The sequence below is a fragment of the Arachis duranensis genome, chromosome 10 (genome assembly GCF_000817695.3).
Source record: "Arachis duranensis cultivar V14167 chromosome 10, aradu.V14167.gnm2.J7QH, whole genome shotgun sequence".
NCBI classification, from domain to species: Eukaryota; Viridiplantae; Streptophyta; class Magnoliopsida; order Fabales; family Fabaceae; genus Arachis; species Arachis duranensis.
The window spans coordinates 105,891,284-105,915,039 of NC_029781.3; the positions used below are offsets into that span (position 1 = coordinate 105,891,284).

General features: G+C 31.7%; 2 protein-coding genes across 2 annotated transcripts in view; both read right to left on the bottom strand.

Annotated features, from left to right (window-relative positions):
* LOC107471788 (isoliquiritigenin 2'-O-methyltransferase) overlaps positions 1–12,877 on the bottom strand; it is a 30,585-nt gene extending 17,708 nt beyond the window's left edge. The window contains exons 1-4 of the mRNA XM_052254947.1: positions 12,385–12,877; positions 3,487–3,806; positions 3,054–3,118; positions 2,713–2,961 (exon numbers count right to left, since the gene is read on the bottom strand). Coding sequence (XP_052110907.1) covers positions 2,713–2,961; positions 3,054–3,118; positions 3,487–3,806; positions 12,385–12,806 — 1,056 coding nt within the window. The 5' untranslated portion in view covers positions 12,807–12,877. The remainder of the gene's footprint in view (positions 1–2,712; positions 2,962–3,053; positions 3,119–3,486; positions 3,807–12,384) is intronic.
* A 4,939-nt stretch (positions 12,878–17,816) lies between these two features.
* Positions 17,817–21,989, bottom strand: LOC107471784 (uncharacterized; the record flags this gene model as incomplete). Its single annotated transcript, XM_016091279.3, is given in 6 exon segments — positions 17,817–18,251; positions 18,769–18,960; positions 19,101–20,012; positions 20,145–20,668; positions 21,596–21,725; positions 21,807–21,989. Coding segments are annotated over 6 exon segments (2,097 nt in total). The 3' UTR covers positions 17,817–18,053.
* Positions 21,990–23,756: the final 1,767 nt, after the last annotated feature.

Below are 23,756 nucleotides of genomic sequence, written 5' to 3' on the forward strand. Positions count from 1 at the left end.
CGAAGAGTTTGTGTCCTTTAGATTGCTTATGATTCATGTGTGGTTTCTTGTTGTTGTTGGGTTTTCAGAATCTGATAGCTCCACGCCTCAAGTTTCGAGCTTTGTCCATTTTTGCATTTCTAAAATTATAGATAGATCATATATTGTTGTAGCTGAAAAACCAGCACCACCACCACACCAAATGAAAAAACAATTTTTTTTTGTTATTGTTAATCTTTTTTGTGTGCATTCAGTGAACATCTAGTTATTAATTAAATCCATAGTCACCACCTAACCTTTTGATGCACCGATGAGGGTGGAGAGCTTCGTTGATAGGGGGATTTTGGGAGTGACGGCGACGCCACTAGGAAGCTGTGCAACGACGTACATGTGCGTTGAGGAGGACAGCGACGCCATTGGGTGCGGGGGGCTTCTTGCCGATTTGGGGATGCACGAATAAGGCTGGCCACGCGGTTGCTGAGAGGTCGACGCCGGTCGGGAAAGGGTGTCGTAACAGCTACTGGTCCGAGGCATTAATCGACTAGGAATATGGCTGATGAAAAGAGATACGACGGTGGTTGAAACGAGCCGAGGATGGCTTCCGGCACGGTAGAGAGAAATGACCCTTGCAAGACGGCCACGTGGCGGGATGACCTGCCTTCTGCGTTGATGGCTACCGGCGACTGAGAGAGAGAGACGCGCGACGGGGATGAATGGGGCCCTCTGCTACTTTTTCTGCCAGCAAGGGAGATACAGACACTCGGGAGAAGGGCTACAGGGGCCGGCGATGGTTGACGGTGGTGGAGCTTCTACTGCCGGTGAGTGAGATGATTGCTGAGGGTGACGGTGGTGGTTTTGGGAGAAAGAGGGTTCTTGGGTGAAGGTGCCAATAAATTAGGGTTAGATAACAACAAATAGGGAGAGGGAAACAGTATTTGGGTGGGTTTTGGTAACTGACGAGAATTTTGAACTATTTAAAATTAATTAATTACCCAAAATTTAATTTTAATTTCAATTAAACCCTCATTGTATGCATTGTACAATAAAACTATTATCTCCTCATACTTTTCCCTAATTAAAAGAGTTGAATATAAACATAATTGAGCTTTCATTGTAGCCTTTCGTCAATTTCGGATGATAACATCTAACAACCGAAAAGTTATCTTTCTAGATCATTTTAGACTGAGCTCATGGACTTTGTTTGGAGATAAAAAGGTAAAAATAATATAAAAAATTATTTTATTATTTTTATTATTATCTCTTTTCTTTTTTAAAACAACAAAAATTTTAATAAAAACAAATACAAAAATTGAAAATAAAAATAAAACCCACACCAAATATATGTTAAATTATTTTTAAAGTTATTTTTAAGGTGAATTCAATCTTATCCTCTTTAAAATTAAGGATAAATTATTCTTCGCGATATATATAGTGATGAGACTTAGTTGAAGTTCATGCTTTGCCAACGATTACAAAAATATTATTGAAAGTTAAAGCAAAATATGGTGCATCGGTTGATGATGATTCCAACTATGACGACAAACTAAAATTTAAGTCACTTTGGTCACTTGTTTTCATACTAATGGATCGCGGTAGAATGCAAATAAGAGAACATCAACGCAACGCTGTCATAGTAGTTGCTACTCTCATCGTGACCGCAATTTATCAAACGGTTATGAGTCCCCCAGGTGGACTCACTCAAGACAGTAGCGACGATGGTCCAAATAGTAATAAGCTTGTAAACGCTACTTCATCCCTCAATTCTACTACAGTATGAAAATCTGTCTTGTCAGGCAATGTTTTTGGTACTATATGTAAAGATTTTTAAAAATATAATGATATTATTATCAAATTTTAAGAGGAACATAGCGTCAATTAAAAATAAAAGAGAAAATAACTGAATTTTGAAGTTTTGGTCAAAAGATAATTTATGATAATCACTGTATATGTTACGAAGAATAAGTTATCCTTTATTTTAAAAAGGATATAATAAATTTCATTTATATTTATACATCATTTCAAATCACCAGATAGTGAAATACATATTGTAGCCTTTTCTTAATTTCGGATGCTAACAACAGCAAAATAGTCATCTATCGATCTTCATCATTAATCATGTGTGGTACACTCTATGTTATGAAAATTGAATTCATGTTTAAAGGTTTTCCATACACGCAATTTAGGTATATATGAGTTTGTTTCAATGTTTTGCAGAATTTATTTAAAAAAAAATTGAAGGAGAATGAAAAGCAACAAATTAAGAAGCAAATTAGTGCAAGTTGATAAGGATTTCAACGTGGGACGGACAATTTTTATAATAAGCTTTTCTTTATGCATAACTTTCTTTTATATAAATATAATAATATTAGAAAAACACAAAAAAATAGCTAAAATTTATTGTATTTAGTATTTATTGTTGTTTTTGGCTAATATTTTTTGTTAATAAATACTTTTGTTATTAACTCTTGAAAAAACAAAGTATTAATGGAGTCTTTTATAATAATAGATATTGACACGTAATTTTTAGATTAGTCCCAATAATCTTGACAAACGGATTTAATTTCAATATGACTTGTCAATATCTGTTATCACAGAAGACTTTATTAATATTTTTTTTCAAAATTTAATATATTCGAAGCGTAAATCTTCGTGAACTTATTTGTTATTTTACTGTCATTTTTATTTGTAAAACTCCATGACTGCAAAGACATTTGAGGAATCATTGCAAGCAACCTGAAATCGGGAAAATCCTGAGGTCTTGCATAATTTCTCAAATTGTTTTTCGTCTCTTTCCTTTCCACCGGAAACTAGAAACATAAGAAAATCGAGATCCACAGCCTGAGTATCCTTAAACGATGTTGATTTCGGAATTTCTGGCATTAAAGCATCCATAACTATGACCTTCCCATGTGGTGGCAACGCTTCATAGCAGTTTCTTAAAACCTTGACACATTCTTCATCTTCCCAGCTATGACATACATGCTGAAATGAGGAGTTTTTGTTAGATTTTATTAATATAAAACATATTGTTGACTTAGATAATCAATAAATTTGAATTATTATAAAATGCTAACCTTGAGTAAAAGGGCATCACCTTTTGGAACAGTTTTAAACATGTCTCCTCCGATATGCTCTATCCCTGATCAGTGATCATGCAAAATACTGATATTTTTAGTATGTATTTTGTATATTTCAATACATGAGATAAAATAAATTAAAGAATAAAACATAAAATAGCCCGTGACAATTATTTCGAAAGACAACGAGGCCTTTAACAAAAAAAAAAACCTAATCCGATCCCTGACAATTACTTCGAAAGGACAACGAGACTCATGTGCCAAAAAAAATCAATGTTATTTTTTTTGACACAGGAGCTAATCAGTCCCAAAAAAAATATTAGGGCCCGGATTGAGTGTTTTTTTTTAGGGACCTCGTTGTCCTTTCAAGATAATTGTCAGGGATCAGATGAGATATTCATTCTAAATTAAAATAGTAATAACTAATTACCTGGATGAGGGGGTGCGTTTTTAACAACATGAGGCAAATCAAAATTAATTGCTTTAATTGATGGATATTGGAAGAGAATTTGTTTGAGGACTTGTCCATATCCACCTCCTACATCAACTAACGTTGATATTCCATCAAAGCCTCCTTTATATGCATTAAGAAGTTGTTTCATTCCTAAAGAGCCAGCTTGTGACATTGCTTGCCCGAAAAGGTTACCTAACTCTGTGTGTGTCTCCATATATTCAAATGCCATCTTTCCGTACACTTTTTGGAAATGATTGTGATTGTTAGCATCCAATATTGCATCCTTTGTATCTGTCCTGTTTTTTCAAAAATAACAATCATTCATTTTCCTGTTTCTACTTCTCAATTTTTATAACTTTCTGCATATCTTAGTATGTGTTTGTTTATGAGGATGAGACATTGAGACAAGACACAGAAATACAAAATTATGTTTGATAGATGAGACATGAGATATAAATAAAAATATTGTGTCAAGAGACAATGCATTAGTGTATTTTGTGTTCATCCTAACAAAAAGAACATAAAGACACTAATAAAATATACATCTTATTTTTTATTTTTTATTTTATTATTCTTGTTAATTTTTTATAATTACTTTTTTTATTATATTTTTTTCTCAAATTGTTTGAATGATAAAAAATGAGGATAAATTAAATTTTCATAATTTGTTCTAATTTATCACAAAAAAGAATATAAAAACAGAAAATTTGATATTTATATTCTTCGTGTCTTATTTTCAGTATCTTATCTTATTTTGTTCTTAGAAACAAACGCAACGCAGTCCTGTTATTTGCTTTTTTGAGATGAAGGGAAAACTTATTAATAATGAATAAAGTTAATAAGTTAAGGTAATTAAGTAAGGTTAATTACCAAAGATGACGGTAACCTTGGTAGCTTAAAGTTGACAATGCAATCCAAGAGCCTCCTTGTTCATCATGATGAGTACTTGTATAGTATTGTCCAACAGGAGAAACTGCATAAACTCTTTCAGTGTCACCGTCTTCATTAATGGTGCGAATGGAGCAAGTCAGAAGAGAACGAGCCACCAATGATGGCAGCATGCGTTCAAGTCTGCTACCCATTTCGCTGTGTTGCTTTGGAAGCTTAGATGCAATCTCAGAAGCTGACATGCCTAATGAACTCTCTGCCTTTGATATGATCTCAAACAAGTTCATATCCACAGCAGCGTTCAAGATTGCAGGAAACACCTGAGCAAATGCGAATGAAGCAGCTTTGGTGAAAGCATCATCATAATCCTCCTGGGAATTATTATTATTATTGGTGGTCGAACTCATCATTGATATATGCTACTTTAATTATTATTAGTCTTTAACTAACTCTAATTTAGTGTATGTAATCACTAATCACTCTCTCTATATATATAAGTAGAATAGTGCGTGGGTGGCAAATATACAAAGCTAAGAGATATTTTTGCTGCATAAGATATGACTAATTATTATTATAAATCTGATATATTAATGACACTAAATAAACAATGTTTCTTAAGAGTGTTTATAATGCGGTTTGAATTAATTTTTAAAAGTTAAATTAATCTGATGATCTAAATAAACAATGTTTCCAAGAGTGTTTGTAATATACTTAGCTTGTTCTTTATCAGTTTATTGACTTCTAAAATTTTATTAAAAAATCCTTTAATCCATTAATATCAAATAAAATCATTATCTAGCTTTTTTATTAAAAAAAAAAAACCTAATATATAGTCCTTCAATATAGCATGCATGGGAGCTCAAGTTTAACATTTTAAAGAGTTTGAAGTAACAATTTTTTTTTTGAAATGTGTAAACTAAATTTATATAGCCAACTAAATTAAATAGATGATATTATGTGCATACAAAAAAGAATTTACCAATTAATTATTGTGTATATATATATATATATTTGATAAATATTGTTTTTATTGTAATATTGTAAACACATTTGATTATTTGTTTATTGCAAGATTGATAATTCTAATAACCAATTATTTAATAGAAAAATGTATGAATTAATTATACCATGGTTCTTAAAATCGAACCGGACCGGTCAGTTCAACCGAAAAAATTGGGAACCGGTCACTTAGCCAGTCCAGGTAAGGTCAGAAACCGCCTGAAAAAAAATCGGTGAGAAAATCGGTCAAACCTCGGCGGTTAACCGGTGAACTGGGAGAACCGTCCGATTTTTTAGCGGTTTTTGGTTTGAATATTAAATTATTAAACGGCGTCGTTTTGAAGGTAAAAAAAAAAGAGAAGCTAAACACAACGAACCCTAATCCTAATCTCAGTCTCACACTCTCACAAGAGAAAGCACAAATATAGCCACCATGGGCAGAAGAGAAAGCACCCACGGGCCACGATCGAGCAGCCCCTCTTCACCGTCGCATAGCTACCACCATTGCCACCGCATCCCACCGCCATCGCCACCGCATCCCACATTCCACAGCCCCTCTTCGCCGTCCCACAGCCCCTCTTCATCGTCGCCAAGCTCCCCTCCTCGTTGGTCGTCGCCGAGCTCGCCTCCTCCATCGTTGTCACCGAGCTCGCCTCCTCCTTCGTCGCCGTTACTCGCCGCCGGTAATACTCTGTTCTTATTCGTTTGCGCCTTCCACCTCGCCTCCTGTTTAATCGTCGCATCCTCCTTCCACCTCGCTGCCTCCTGATTTTTTGTGCTTAATTTTATGATTTATTAGCTTGCAATTTGTTCATGATTTGTTATCTGGGCTTGATTTTATAATTTTTCAGTTTATGATTTGTTATCTATGTTCATGTTTTGTTATCTAGATTCATGATTTGGTATCTGTTCATGATTTGTTATCTGGATTCATGATGAGGTCATCAGAAAAATTCTGTTTGAGTTGCTATTCATGATTTGGTATTTGTTCATGATTTGTTCATGATGAAATGAGTTGCTGCTTCATGATTTTGGTTGCTAAATTATTTATTTGTTCATGCTGGATTACATGATTTTGGTTGCTGCTTTATGATTTTGGTTGATGCTTCATATTTATCTGGATTACATGGTTTTCTAAAGTTATTTTCTAGTTTTTGATTTTCTGATTGTTACAGATGGAACAATCACAAAGTAACCCACAACCACAAGATAATGCTGTTCAAGATTATCAAACTGGTTCATCCAGAGGTAAATCTGATCCAGCTTGGCAATATTTTACAGTGAAGTATGACAAAAATAACAAAGCTCAATATACATGTATTTTCTGCTTGAATATTTACAATGGAGGGGGATATATAGAATGAAATATCATCTTGCAAAAATTTCTGGACTATTAAAGTTTGTAACAAAGTAACTGAAGATGTTGAACTTCAATTCAAAAGACTTTTGGAGGAAAACAAAAAAAATAAGGCAGTTCAACTTCGGTTGAACCTCAGTCGAACCAGTGAACCATTAAACTAGTGACCTCACTTTTTTATTGACCGGTCCGGTTCTCCCAATCTTGATTTATACATATAAATATACATTAATAAAAGAAAAAAAGATAGATAGGTCCCTGACTTTTTAAATTTTTAACAAATACATCCCTGACAAAATTTAAATATAAAAAAGTCCCTGACTTTAACAAACGGAGGACAATTTAGTCCTTCTGTCTATTTGCCTCTCATACACCAAACGGAACTGGCTGACGTGGCTGAAACGGTGTCCAGGTATCCGTTACGGTGCCACGCTGGAGGAGGAACAAAGTTCGAAGGACAAATAAGTCCTTGACGTCATTTTGCAAATAAAGTTCGAAGGACAAATAGGTCATTGAGAATTTTTTTTTCATTATGCTTCTATTATGTTTCTATTATGATAATTTAGTTTATAAAATTATACTTGTATTTTAAAATCTAGTTAACTTGTTGTATTCTGTAATTTAAATTATTTGTATTAAAATTGTAGAAATTGGGCTTCTTCTGTTTCTACTTTTTTTTTTAAATTACATTAGTTCAGTTTTAGTGCATTTGTGTATTATATTAGAATTTGTTAAATTGCATTAGTTCAGTTTTCATCATACCAGTGGCATTAGTTAGCATCAGTTCATTTATGCATCAAGTTAGCGTTAGTTCATTTGTGAATCATTCATGTATTAAGTTAGCATTAGTGCATTTGTGTATTATATTAGAACTAGTATTTTTATCCATAATAACATTACAAGAATATTTTTTTTTAAAATTATAGTTCACTTTGTTCTAACAGTATAAATTATGTATGACACAAAAGATTTATAAAATCAAACTACTTTTACAAAAAAGTCGTAAGTTGACAAAAATTTCTGACTAAGAAGACCAATATATCCGCAGATAAAAAATAAAATAATAAGATTTTTAGTTATTATTTTTATATTAAAAAGTCTAATTTTTTATTAATAATTAATTTTAACATTCATTATCTAAAATTTAAAATAATTTAATGTGTATACTTTTACATTTAAAATATTTTAATTATAAAAAAATATCGAATAATGACATATTTTGATTTGTTAAATTACTAATATAAAATATAATTATATATAGAGTAAAAATAGTAGAGAGAAATATAAAAATAGAGAGAGGTAGATGAGAGAATTTAGGAAATGAGTTTATTAATTTTGAAAAAAAAAATTCTCAAGGACGTATTTGTCCTTCGAACTTTATTTGTAAAATAACGTCAAGGACTTATTTGTCTTTTAAACTTTATTTTCCTTTCAGCGTGGCACCGTAACGGATATCTGGACACCGTTTCAGCCACGTCAGCCAATCCCGTTTGGTGTATGAGAAGCAAATAGACGAAAGGACTAAATTGTCCTCCATTTATTAAAGTCAGGAACTTTTTTGTATTTAAATTTTATCAGAAATATATGTCAAAAATTTAAAAAGTCAGATACCTATATATCTTTTTTCCTTAATAAAATGATGATAGTGATTGGAAACTAACCTTTATAAATATACATTAATAAATTTGGTTGATGTCTATGTCTAAGATAGTGGCATATTAATTGCAACAATTCACGTTGTTTTATGAGAAGCTCTCTCTCTCTCTCTCTATATCTCTCTATATATATATATATTTGAAAAAATATAGGTAGACAATGAAAATATTAAATAATGTGAATAATTAATATATTGGATGTTCATTTTACTAGGTGTGCGAATAATTATTCTAATATTAAAATTTAGGTAAATAATTTAGAGATGTAGTGTGTTTTGATTTGATTTGAAATTGTTCATATTATTCAAAAAAATTATTGATTACATAGTACAACCCATTTTTTAAGAAAAAATTATGCATTTCTTTTAAGCTATAAAATTAATGTTATATTAATTTTATCTTTCTTACTTTCTTTTATGCACTGTGTTATTAGCATCAAAGTGAAAAGAAGAAAAAATATAAAATATTTAAGAATTTCTATCCTCCACTTGTGTTTGTCCTTGACGCACGTCTTTATGTAATTGATTTGTTTTTAGGGTGTTCATTAATCTAATTTGATCCGCATATTTGCGGTGTTTATACGAATTTGATTCAAAAATCGCAGATATGGCATCCAATCCGCAAGATTATCGGATCGGATCCGTATACTAATCGGATCGGATTACAGATTTTATGTAGGTATTCGCATATCTGCGTATCCGTAAAAATAAAAAAATAAATAAGTAAATATTCTTTTTATATCTTATTTCAACTAATAATTATCATATATGTTGTGTTATTTTAATTTATTATTTAAGAAAAGTATGTTTATTATTATTTTAAGAGTAAACATATTTAAAAAAATAAAAAAATGAATTTTATTGATATTTTTTAATAAGAATAAGCTTTTAAAAATATTTTTCAGTTTTGCGAAAATATCCGATATCCGATCTAATTCGCAAATAAAAATATACAGATCGAATTGGATCGGATCTAAGCTTAAAAACTGTGGATATTAAATTCGATCCGATTATTTTAATACGAATCGAATAAAAAATTTGGCTATATCCAATCCGCGTTCATCACTATTTGCCTCTTTTCGCATTTGTCACCACCATCTTCCTCTCGTGTCTGGATACTTTTTGCTATTATTACAATGCTTACTTTTTAAAAAAAAATTCTGGTTCCATATGTTTTTTTTTCTTTTGAGATAATTATATGAAACAAATGATTGAAGTAAGGTAATATTTTTATCCAAATCTTTTAACTAAATAATTGTTTGTGATAAATGACATTCTAAAAATGAATAATTATTTAAAATTAGAGGAGGAAGTAATAATAATTTACCTAAATCATATTATATATAAATAAATTATGCTAGATATATACTAAAATAAGTTATGAATATAAAATATATATTAAAATATAAATATATATTAAAAATATATTAAATAATATATATTTATTTTTTATATAAATATATATCCCTTAATTGAACGTTGAAACTTTACTTAGATTTTTTTATTTTTAATTAAGAGTGAGATTCGAATTCTAAAATTTATAGGTGAGAATGAAGAGATTAATTATACTATTGAGAAGTGTTAGGGGTTGGGGTTAGTAAATTTTATAATTTGTAGTCATTAATTAATTATTATTGGTATTTTTAATAGTGTGAAATTTTATCTAATAGTAAAATTATTTATTTTTCTTTTGTTGTTGGTTAAGTACTAGCCATATTTTAATAAAAATAATGACCTCTAATTTTTTTTTTTATATTATTTGAGTTATAACTCGTTGACCTTCAATGTTGGTGCTGTAAGTGTTGAGTGAAATTGACATGCATGTATATGCTGATTAATTATTGAACAATTTGTCAAAAGATTAATTAATTGGACGGCGTCCTAATAATTAATTAAAAGAGTAGAATATAAACATAATTGAGCTTTCATTGTAGCCTTTCTTTAATTTCGGATGATAACATTTAACAACAGAAAAGTCATCTTTCTAGATTTTAAACTGAGCTCATGGACTTGTTTGGAGATAAAAAGGTAAAAATAATATAAAAGATTATTTCATTATTTTTATTATTGTCTCTTTTCTTTTCTAAAAAAAATTAATAAAAACAAATACAAAAATTGAAAATAAAAATAAAACGCACACCAAATATGTGTTACATTATTTTGAAAGTTATTTTTAGATGTTTAATTTGTATTTTGAGATGCTTTCGATCTTTATGTTTAAATTATATATATATATTTATACGTAAATTCATATCACGAAATAGTGATTGTAGCCTTTTCTTAATTTCCGATGCTAACAACAACAAAGTAATCATCTATCGATCTTCATCATGAATAATGTGTGGTACACTCTGTGTTATGAAAATTGAATTCATGTTTAAAGGTTTTCCATACACGTAATTTAGGCATATATATGAGTTTGTTTCAATGTCTTGCAGAATTTATTTAAAAAAAAAAATTGAAGAGGAATGAAAAGCATTAAGAAGCAAATTAGTGCAAGTTGATAAGGATTTTATTCATTTTAATGTGGGACGGACAATCTGAATAATAAGCTTTTCTTTATGCATAACTTTCTTTTATATAAATATAATAATATTAGAGAGACACAAAAAATAGCTAAAGTTTATCGTATTTAGTATTTATTATTATTTTCGGCTAATATTTTTTGTCATTAAATACTATTAACGGAGTCTTTTATTTTTAGATTAGTCCCAATAATCATGACAAAAGGATTTAATTTCAATATAATTTGTCGACATCTATTATCATATAAGACTTTATTGATATTTTTTTCTTAAATTAATACATCCGAAACCTAAATCTTCGTGAACTTATTTGTCATTTTACTCTAATTTTTATTTGTAAAACTCTATGACTGCAACGATAATTGAGGAATCATTGCAAGCAACCTGAAACCGTGAAAATCCTGAGGCCTTGCATAATTTCTCAAATTGTTTTTCAGTTCTTTCCTTTCCACCGTGAACTAGAAACATAAGAAAATCGAGATCCACAGCCTGAGTATCCTTAGACGATGTTGATTTCGGAATTTCTGGCAATAAAGCATCCAAAACTATGACCTTCCCATGTGGTGGCAAAGCTTCATTGCAGTTTCTTAAAACCTTGACACATTCTTCATCTCCCCAATTATGACATACATGCTGAAATAATAGTGATGGCAACTTGTTAGATTTTATTAATATAAAATACATTCATGACTTAGATAATAAATAAATTTGAATTATTATAAAATGTTAACCTTGAGTAAAATGGCATCAGCTTTTGGAACAGTTTTAAACATGTCTCCTCCGATATGCTCTATCCCTGATCAATGATCATGCAAAATACTTATATTTTTAGTATGTATTTTGTATTTTTCAATACATGAGATCAAATAAAATATGAATAACTAATTACCTGGATGAGGGGGTGCGTTTTTAACAACATGAGGCAAATCAAAATTAATTGCTTTAATTGATGGATATTGGAAGAGAATTTGTTTCAAGGTTTGTCCATATCCACCTCCTACATCAACTAACGTTGATATTCCCTCAAAGCCTTTATATGCATTAAGAAGTTGTTTCAATCCTAAAGAGCCAGCTTGTGACATTGCTTGTCCGAAAAGGTTACCTAACTCTGTGTCCGTCTCCATATATTCAAATGGCATCTTTCCGTACATTTTTTGGAAATGATTGTGATTGTTAGCATCCAATATTGCATCCTTTGTATCTGTCCTGTTTTTTCAAAAATAACACTCATTAATTTTCCTGTTTCTAATTCTCATTTATAACTTTCTGCATATCCTCCTCGTGTGCGTTTGTTTTTAGGGATGGGACACTGAAACAGAGATATAAGAGATACAAAATAGTGTTTCGTGTTCTCAGAATAGACTTGTGTTATTTGTTTTTTGAGATAAAAGGAATACTTATTAATAATGAATAAAGTTAATAAGTTAAGATAATTAAGTAAGGTTAATTACCAAAGATGACGGTAACCTCGATAGAATAAAGTTGACATTGCAATCCAGGAGCCTCGTTGTTCATCATCATGTTGAGTACTTGTATAGTATTGTCCAACAGGAGAAACTGCATAAACTCTTTCAGTGTCACCGTCTTCATTAATGGTGCGAATGGAGCAAGTCAGAAGAGAATGAGCCACCAATGATGGCAGCATGCGTTCAAGTCTGCTACCCATCTCACTGTGTTGCTTTGGAAGCTTAGATGCAATCTCAGAAGCAGACATGCCTAATGAACTCTCTGCCTTTGATATGATATCAAACAAGTTCATATCAATAGCAGCGTTCAAGATTGCAGGAAACACCTGAGCAAATGCGAAGGAAGCAGCTTTGGTGAAAGCATCATCGTACTCCTCCTTGGTGGTTATTGAACTCATCATATTCATATATGCTACCTACTTTAATTATTATTACTCTTTAATTAAACTGACTCTAATTTAGTGTGTGTATGTATGTAGTCACTCATCACTCTATATATATGCTTCACCAAGTAGAATAGTCAGTGGCAAATACATACACAAGCTAAGGGATATTTTTGTTGCATAAGATTTGACTACATGCTCTTGGAAGCAACCGGTTAATGATTGTAATTATTATTATTATTATAAATCTGCTGCTATATTAATGACACTAAATAAACAATGTTTCTTAAGAGTGTTTGTTTATAATGCGGTTTGAATTAATTTTAAAAGTAAAATTAATCTGATGATCTAAATAAACAATGTTTCCAAGAGTGTTTGTAATACTTAGCTTGTTCTTTATCAGTTTATTGGGTTTTAAAATTTTATTAAAAAATGAGTTAAGTATGATTTTGGTTTCTAAGGGTTCTTTAACTTTTTTTAAATTACAAAATTGTTCCTAAATTTAACTTAATTTTAAAATTGTCATTTTTACTAAATTTTTAATTCAAAAATACTCCTAACTAAAAAAAAGAAAATGAGTTAATGGGAGAAGGTGTTCTTTGTCGTTCGTCTCGCTGCAATGCGCCTTCGTCTCGCCACGACGCATCTGGCACCCCTCCTTGTGTTTGTTGTCGTCGAAGAGGTGGTAGTAGTTGTCGTGTGCGAAATCTGCAACTAGGGTTTTCAGAGGAATTTTCGGTAATTATATTTATAGATTTTTTGTTCTTATAATTGAAGATGAATTTAGGAATTTCCAAATTTTATTAATGAAAGAGGAAGAATTTTAGTTCTAAGTTTTGACGATGATGATGATGATTTTCTTATTTTTCTGAGTACTGAGTTCTGCATCTGGGTTCTTGTTTTTCTAGATTCTTGATGATGATGATGATTTTCTAATGTTTCTTCTTATGATTCTATTATCCATTGTTGTTGTTGTTCTTCTACTTCTAGTTGCTTTTGTTGTTGTTGTTGTTGTTCTGATTCCATTATCTGTTGTTGTTGTCAACTTCTGATTCAGATTTAGCTTCTAGTTCTGTTTCTGTTGATTTTGGAGAAGAAAGGGAGGATATTTTCTTTCGAAAGACGATTTTAAAATTAAGTTAAATTTTAGCGACGATTTTATAAGTAAAAAAAGTTGGGAACAAAAAAAATTGTCAACCCTCTACTTTAGAAACCAAAATCGTACTTAACCCTTTAAAAATCCTTTAATCCATTAATATAAAAAAAATCATTATCTAGATTTTTTTTATTTTATAAAAATAAACCTAATATATAGTCCTTCAATATAGGAGCTCAAGTTTAACATTTTAAAGAGTTTGAAGTAACAATTTTTTTTTGAAATATGTGTAAACTAACATTTATATAGCCAACTAAAATAAAATAAATGATATTATATGCATACAAAAAATTATTTACCAATTAATTATAGATATACAAATTAAATAGTATTTTTTATATAAATATATATCCGGTTAGTTGAACGTTGAACATTGAAACATTCACTTAATTAGCTTGTTGGTGCTGTAACTGTTGGGTGAAATTGACATGCATATGTATATGTTGATTAATTATTGAACACTTTGTCAAAGATTAATTAAATTATTGGACGGCGTCCTAATAATTAATTAAAAGAGTTGAATATAAACATAATTATTGAGCTTTCATTGTAGCCTTTCGTCAATTTCGGAGGGTAACATTTAACAACAGAAAAGACATCTTTCTAGATTTTAGACTGAGCTCATGGACTTTGTCTAAAGAAAAAAAGGTAAAAATAATATAAAAGATTATTTCATTATTTTTATTATTGTCTCTTTTCTTTTATAAAACAAAAAAACTTTTAATAAAAAAAATACAAAAATTGAAAATAAAATAAAACGCACACCAAATATATGTTAACTTATTTTTAAAGTTATTTTTAGATGTTTAAAATGTATTTTGGGATGCTCTCTTTATGACAATCACGAAGGAATATTATAATAGAGGCCTGCATTATTGTTTGGATATGTAGATGAGATGTGTAATAAACTAATAATAGGTGTGATGTATAGTCCAGTTAAAATACCTTGATGCTTTGTTTTTAAAGTTTTCATTTGTATTTTCATAGATTGGTGTTATCTTAAAAGCCAAATGACATATCACATGTCAATTTTTGACACATTAATAAACCATGGTAATAAAATTAGAAAAGAATGAGAAAAGAAAAGATATAGAATTTTTATTATTGTGTTTGAGAAAAGTTATTATTGTTGTTGTCGTCGTCTTATGGAAGAACAATAATACCTATTTATACTAAGAATTACTAAATTAATTTTAAATTTTAAAATAGTTAAAACAACTAAAATTTTTAAATGATTCTTTTAGAGAAAGATAAATATAACTAATTTAAAAAATAGTGTGTTACGTATAATTTAATACAATGCGTCAACATTAAATTAATGGAGTCAAATCAGAAATTAGTTTAATTTAGTTAGCAACTAAAGTGTAAGTATAATACACACACTTAATTGGTCCTAGGATCACTCACTCATATAAATGACGCTATTATATTTTTCATCTCTCAAATTCACTAACATTCATAATAATAAGGAGAGAATTTTTTAAAACAAACACTAAGTATTTTGATTCATGGAGAGATAAATAACAACATACATATGAAGCCTTTATATAGGCAAATCTTCATAATAAAATAATAATTTTTATAACAACTAAGCACTAGTTGTCATAATTCAAGAAACATGTAGAAATTTTGACTAGTCAATTCCTTGTTTAATTTTGCTTCAAATTTTTAATTATCAATCTTGAAGCTTCCAATTCATGATTCTTCATTCTTCTAATATAAAGATGATAAGTGTAACTTGTATTCAATTCCAATTCAATTTGATTTTGAACTTATTCAATGTTCTAGTATTTTGTAGTTGTACTACTTTCTTAAATATTCTTGATTTAATTTTTCAACATAAAGTAACTCATTTTTCAACATCCAAAATAACTCATGTATACATCTTAAAGTACATACATGTATATGGAAAATGAAAGTAAAATCAACTATAATCATATAATGTAATAAGCGTGCAACATTATTATCACATAAGTAGACGCAATACTTTCTAATGAGTTATAATTCCAATAGTATAATTTCTTTATACTCATTTAAGTCGCAGTTTCAACTCTTTCTATCATTGGTAAAAAAAAAGTAGACGCAATATTTATTCCATAAATAATAAATTGCTCACAATATATGATATGTGACGAAGATAAAAGAAAAGTGCACAAGAGCTAAGAAGCAAGAAGGTGGAGCAAATTAAATTAATACCAAAAAAGAAAAATATTCAAAATATTTATTTGTAAAATTCTATGACTGCAAACGTAGTTAAGGAAGTAGTGCAAGCAACTTGGAATCTAGAAAATCCAGAGTTGATGCATAGCCTCTCAAATTCTTTCTGGGTTCGTTCCTTTCCGCCATTAATTATAAACATGAGGTAGTCCACATCACAAATATGTTTTGATGAATTGCTTGAATTCGGGATTTCTGGCATTATGAAGTCCAAAACAATCACCTTTCCATGTTGTGGCAACGCTTCGTGGCAGTTTCTTAGGAATTTGACGCATTCTTCATCTGACCAATTATGACATACATGCTGGAAACCCAAAAATAAAACAAAATCTATCACATCATCTATATATTATGTTGTATAAAAAAAAAAAATAGATACTACAATGAAGATTTTATAATTGTTTTTATGTAAAAATATTTTTTTTATCCTTAGATGATGAATTAGATGGTTAGATTTTGATATTTATAAAAATGTTGTCTTTATTTAAAATGTAGTTAAATAAATAAATCACACTTTTAAATAAAGTATTTTTATAAAAAGATGTTTTTACCATCTTCATTTGAGTAGTTGTCTAAAAAAAATTGATGAATTCAGGTAGGGACCAAACCTTTAGCATAATGGCATCACCCTTTGGAACACTTTCGAACATATCTCCTCCAACGTGCTCTATCCCTTTATGCACAAATTAGTGTGTTAATACTTAATAGATATTAGATTGAATTCAATATACATGATTTTAATCTTAAAGAAAGTTCTCAACAATACACGATTACAAAAATATTTGTTCCAACAAAAAATACTAAACTTCAACACCCTTTATAACAAATAAAATATGTAATACTAAAAAAAATTATTTATTTTAGACATTATTTTTATTTCTAATTTAAATTATTCATTGATTATAGGAACCAACTTCGCCAACACTAATATCATCAGACGAAGATCACATATCCATCAAGAGATTAAGGAGAAAGAAAATCATACAAATATAAGACACATTTTCAGAAGAAGAACATATTTGCAAAGATGAAACAAACAACACAATAAAAAGTGCATATAACTCAATAATTCATAAAAAGCATGCCTTTACAAGTACCTACCATAGAAAAAAGAAAGTAACAACTCTAACAACAACTAATAAAAAAAAAAAGAGGACGAGCGTCACATAAGAAGACTAAATTTATCAACTAAAACAAATGCAAAAATCAAACTACCAAATAAAAATGTCATTCTGTACATATAATTTTAATATCCAAATCTTTTGTATTACAAATTATTTTAAATAAAATACCTTTTAAATTTAACTTTAATTTATACATTTAATTTAATTCTACAAAACATAATAATTTTTAATATTTATTACCTACTATCATTAATTTATCGCCTAATTGCGCGAGTTTCATTCTAGTTAATGTTAAAATGAGATGTATTATTTTATTTGGGCCACTTTTTTTTTCTTTTATTTACAGGTAAAAATTCAGGTGAAGTCGACTTCACGTGAAGTTGATATTTGAGAGCCGTTAGATGAAAATTTAATCAAATTAGTCAAATCATCTAATGACTCTCGGATATCAACTTTACGTGAAATCGACTGGACCTGAGTTTCCTACTAATTTACACCGTAAACTTTTTAAACTAAAGAAATACAAAAGACACAACATTACTTAAAAAGGTTAATGCAACTTGCGTATTATTTTCCGTCAAAAATACCTTTAAAATTATATGAAAGGCACCCTCTTATTGGGGGGTCAATTATGAAACTATTTACATGAATGTCCAGAATATACATGTACAGTTGATTAATCTCTTATCAAACTATATATAGCGAGAATACATCAAGTGAAGAGTTAGCCAAGTTCCCCAATGGAACGGAACTTGAAGAATATCCTCAAATGATTCATGGACGGAAAATTCTAATAGCCTTCGTGACCTGAAGCCGACAAAAGGGACACTTCGATACTGCTGATGAACATCTTCTACACAATACGTGACCACAAGGAACTATAGTTATATCAACCTCATTACTCAGACAAACCCGACAAACCCATGCTGCTTTTGCTGTATCAGCTTCTTTTGTTGCTTTTTCAACCTTTTCCTGTACAAATCATTGCATTATGATGTGTCATCTCAAAGTTGCATCAGATTTAATTCAACCAGTACTAATGAGCATTGCTAAAAATCAGGAAACGACTCTCTTGAATCACAGCAAAATGAAGGTTTAAAAAAACAGTATTTTAAGCTAATCAAGTAGCACATGACCCATCTAGCCACAAATTGCAAATTGCAAATTGCAAACTGCAAATGCTACTTCAAACACAATCCATGCAATTGCATGGCTCCATGCGATTCATCATACAGTATATATGGCAGGCTCCGGGAATCACATCAAATCGTGAGTATCATATTGCAATTCAAGCAATAATAAACACTTTGGAAAAAATTAAGCCTTTTTCCACATCACATAGTCACAGATCACTCAGAACATAAAAGGGGCAGCCCCGTGCATAAGTACTATGTGTGCGTTGACACAGAGACCGGGGAAGGGTATAATGTACACAGCCTAACTTGATACTCACTCAGAAAATACTACTAAAAGAATGAAAAACACCAACCTGCTCCAGCAGAAGTGCTGCCTGAGATTCTCTAAGATTTTCTTGCAAATTTATTGTTCTCTGAAGAAGGGCCTGCTTCTCCACATCCATACTGATCCCAGCAGCTGAGAGTATTTCATTCACAGCCTGCACCAGTTCTCCAGCTGAAACTCTGCCAGATTTTTCTTTCTGAGGTTGTGCCTGTTCACATAGCTTTGTCATTCAGACATACAAGCAACGGAAGGCATGTCACAATATGAACACAGACTTCTAGGCCAGGACTAACAAGATATGCATAGAGCACAAAAAAAATAAAAGAACTCCTAGTTAGTAAAAAGATCAGAGGGATGAACCTGAGAGTAGATTTCTCTCCTTGATGAACTCTCCGGGAGTCCATCTTGAGGCCTGTTACTGTCAAATACTACTGGGCTTTCATGCACCAATGCTTCTTGCAGGGTACTGCTTGCTGATACACTTTTAAATGAAAATACTTGTGATGAAAGGAAAAGTTGTGTAACCCCTGGTGCAACTTCAATCTTAAATCTGTACAGAGCTTGACCTGCTGATGGCCTTACATCCTCAGGAACCTTACCATATTTCAGTTTGTCTCCCTGTTGAGAGCGCCAAGCCACTATTTCACCAGAGTAGAAAGGCCTCAACGGATGCAGCTGAACAAGACGAGCATCTTGTGGCAATATTTCTTTGCCGACAAAATGATTGGTTCCATTTATGTGTTCAACTTCTTTCTTGTCAGAGCAAAGGTTTAAAACATTAACAACTGAAATCTCAGATCCTTCAGGACATACAAACAAGGATCCAATAGGCAATATAATAGGAGACCCTAATACCTGACTTACTACAATAGCAATGAGATCAAAAATGGAAATATAAGTTGGTGGTTCAGCAACTATAATACAGGATTTTGATTGATTCATAAAATAGAGAGTTTGATGTGCAGAATCATTCTCCCACTCCGGGATAATGAAATCTTTGGCCGCACGTGTGACATCTACCAAATTGGGCATGAGGAAAAACCTTGTTTTGAGATGCTTAACAAATTGCAGCTTTTCTGCACAAGAGTTCAATAAACATTCTATTGCATCCAATGAAGGGCTTTTGAATCCAGGAATGTGACTGTCCATGCTATTAACAACAGTCCATACAGCACTCTGAAGAAATCTGCTTAATAACTTCTGCTTGACAGTTCCCAGTGAAACAGATCTAATTGATCCCAAAGATTCCAACTTGTGATTCTCATCTAGTTGCTGAAAGTCCAAACAGAAACTTCCAGTAAGTAAAAGCCATATACAAGACAAATCATAGAAATAAGAAAAAATGATTACTAGCAGGTGAGAAGGATATCTTAACACAGGGAAAAGATTCTGAATTGTTGCTACCTCTATGACAACTTCAGACAATTTTTTGATTCCCAAAACAACACAAACTCTCTCGGGAAGATCCTCATGGACAAATCTAATTCTGGAAGTATCAATACATTTGACATATCGAGAACCATAAGAATCAACGTAGACACAAGAAGCTGAATGAACAAGTCTACAGCCATCATCAGGTACAATGGCTTCTGATTTCCAGTTGGATCGATCAAATGAATTTCCCTCAACAATCTGATCACAAATAAAATTCAAAATTTCCATCACAGCACGGAGCTCATTTGGATTTAGATGCTGATATCCACATGCTTTTTGAAGATTTAAGAGAAGATCTTTTGCAGCAGAAAGTGTTAGCATTTCCTGAAGTCCCAAATCTTTAAGAATCTTCACAAATGGGAGATATACGGAAGGAAGTTCAAAAGCAAAGGGAGACAAATTAATAGTTAAACGAGCAAATAAAACATCAGCAGTCACCAGGCGTGTTCCATTTGCAGCAGGTACAAAGGCCACTTTCCGTAGCTCTGCCACATCTGTAAATGCACGAGTGATTTTAATTTCATTATCATATGCATTCATATTTCACAATGTAAATACCACCTTTTATGCTTTTATACATTTAGTTTGGTGTCATTATATCACCAGTTTCAGCAAAACAACTTAATCAACAGTGCATTTAGCATTGTTCATAATTTTATTCAACATAATAGGACTTGGAATATTGAGATTGATTTCAGCAAAACAACTTAATCAACAGTGCATTTAGCATTGTTCATAATTTTATTCAACATAATAGGACTTCGAATATTGAGATTGACTGACCCTTCCTAAATGTGTGTGTGTGTGTAAGGGGAATTGGGCCAAGACTATTGTGATATTGAAAATAAGTAAGCAAGAAAGGTCAAGATGCATGAATGTGGATTGTGTGTGAAAGGATATGGTCTATATGGTATAAGTGTAAGACATTCCTTTCCACTAGAGCTAGCTTTTGGGGTTCTTCTAATCTGATATCATTCACATATCAGCATTGTAGTGTGAATAATACACGCTATTCATTTTGTTTCTTGCCTATCTTTGTGTGGCTTCTATTAGTATTATTTTAATATTTTTTGGGATCACAGACGAATTGATGGTTTGCTTTTGATCCACCCATTTTGACCAAATCCAACACATTCAATTCCTACATCAGTTATCAGTATCTGAAACGTTATGAGCAGCTTCATTTCTAAAACTGGAAATCCACGAGCCTCAGCTCAAGAGTTTCCAACTTCCTTTGTAACCATTAAAGTAGACAAAAAAATGAGAAAATTAGTTCAGCCTGAAATATTATCATAAAATCACAAGTGCAATGTAGTATTAAATATCAACTGTAGTTTATCATACTTCAGCATGAAAGACACAGACAACGTATTGTTTAATCTACATTGAGCCCAAACGTAATTATGAGAAAAGTGAAGCACCTGAAGAAGACAGGGAACCCCAGATTTTGTCCAAATATTTCAAAATTTCACAGGTACATTCTTCAATGTTCATTGCTGAAGCAATGGGCCAATGAGAAAGAGTATCTTCACCTCCATTTTCCCCGATTACCTGGGGAGAAACAATGTAAATATGTAAACAAAAATATAAGTTCTACAAATAGAAAAAGCAAAACAAAAGTATGATTATTACTTGCAAGTGCTTTAGGACTGTAGAAAAAGCTGGAGGACTCTTTAGATGGAGTGATCCCCAAGAATATTCTGGAGGAGCAACATATTGTCTAGATAGAATGGGAGCACTACTCCATCCCAAAGGCCAATCTTTGAATATCATAGCTTCACTATATGAAGCAAGCACCCTCTTGCAACCACCATTAGAAAACAAATTCAATTACAGATCCCCCTAATGCCCACACTTCTGCTGAAACTTCACTACGAGAGTTGGAACTGTCACCCTCAAAATCATCCAAATCACCTGATTTTGTGCATTCAATTCCAAGAAACTCAACTCTTTTGGCACATTCAATTATTATATCTACTTCAGTTGCAGTTCGAAGGCCAAGTTTCCTTAAAATTCGAAGCCAGCCATCTGTACCAAACCTTTCTCCAGGAAATTTTCTCCTCTCACCAAAGAAAACAGATATCAAAATGGCATCACCAGGATCAAATAGTTCCATGGGCTTCAACAAATCTGATGAAAATTCATCAGAATTTCTTACAAACCTTGTCTCTTTCAAAGCATCAACCACTGACTGATCTGATTGAAGATCATGCCAATTTTTTAAAACATATATTAAAATTTCGTCCTGCTCATTCTGAGGCTTACTCTCAAAAACTGGTAAGCCAAACCGTACTAAGATCTGTTGATCCTGCAACTCAAGCACCCCAAGGGCTCTAAGAAATGAACCCTCCTTTGAATTTGTGGCATATGAAAGGCAACGCTCATCATGTGGTTTGAAAAATGAATTTGAAGGGATCATACACTGATCTTGACCTTGCAACTTGGTGTAAGAACCAAGAACTGTTTTATATATTGGGAGAGAACGCAAAACTTCAATTTCTTCCCTTGTGTAGCTGACTCCATTTGAAAAGAATTCACCAGAAAAAAGTGAGAAAAGTTCACCACAATTTGAAGCTGAGATGTTGGTGGGCTCAGTGAAATATCCAGCTTGCTTAGCTGCCACGAGTTTGGATGCAATAACTTGGCCTAGTGATTTACCCAGCATTGGAAGACAATTGCATGAAGCAGCACAATCTATAAATTCCTCATCAAATACAGGTATGTTACACTGGTTTAACAATGGCAACAACCAGGGGTAACTACTTTTGAATCTTCCAAAAACTGAAATGTACGGATCAGCTGTTTCAGCATCAGAATTATTATTTGTAGATGTACTAACCCTTTCTGTAGAACTCTCTCTGGATTCCCTTTCTATAGTCTCATTCATTAATGGTGGGTGCTCCAAATGAGGAGGAACAAAGACAAGATTCCGCTCTCTTACACGGCATAAGACTGGCCTGCCAAGGAAAGCAGGTATTAGAGGCCAATCAGAGAATAGAGATAACTCTTGTGATCCCCTCATACTCTTCCAGAATACTCTAATCCATTCAGGTGAAGGACCTCCTTGACCACCAGAACTAGTCACCTTCTCCCATGAAAGCCAGGGGGCCATATTAGAACCCATTACATGGGTCACCCAATCTTCATGAAAAATTAGCTTCATGTGATTGGCCAGAAGATTAAGGGAAAAGTTCTGTAGTTTCAATAGTGCCTGAAGGTAAAAATTACAGAAAATGTCTACCAAGAGAGGTCTGTCTAATACTTTAGGATGAATAAATTTTTCTCCCAGGGCAACCATTAATGACTGCTGCTCCTTATTCCCAACCCAAAGTTCAGTTAAGCCCAATTTTTTCAGATGGCTAGTTGCAGTTGGACATGGTAAGCCTTTAAGTTCTGCAGCAACTGATAAAAGCCTCGGGTCCCTATTTTGACTTATGCCCATCATAGAATTCCTGTAAGCCAAGGGTGCTCCTGCCCTGCCAATATCTTCAACAACTCCCCGACCAAAATCAAATAAAGCCTTCCCTAAACTTGTCATCACTTCCAATGCATCGCCAGAACTAGCAGCCCCCTGAGCATGAG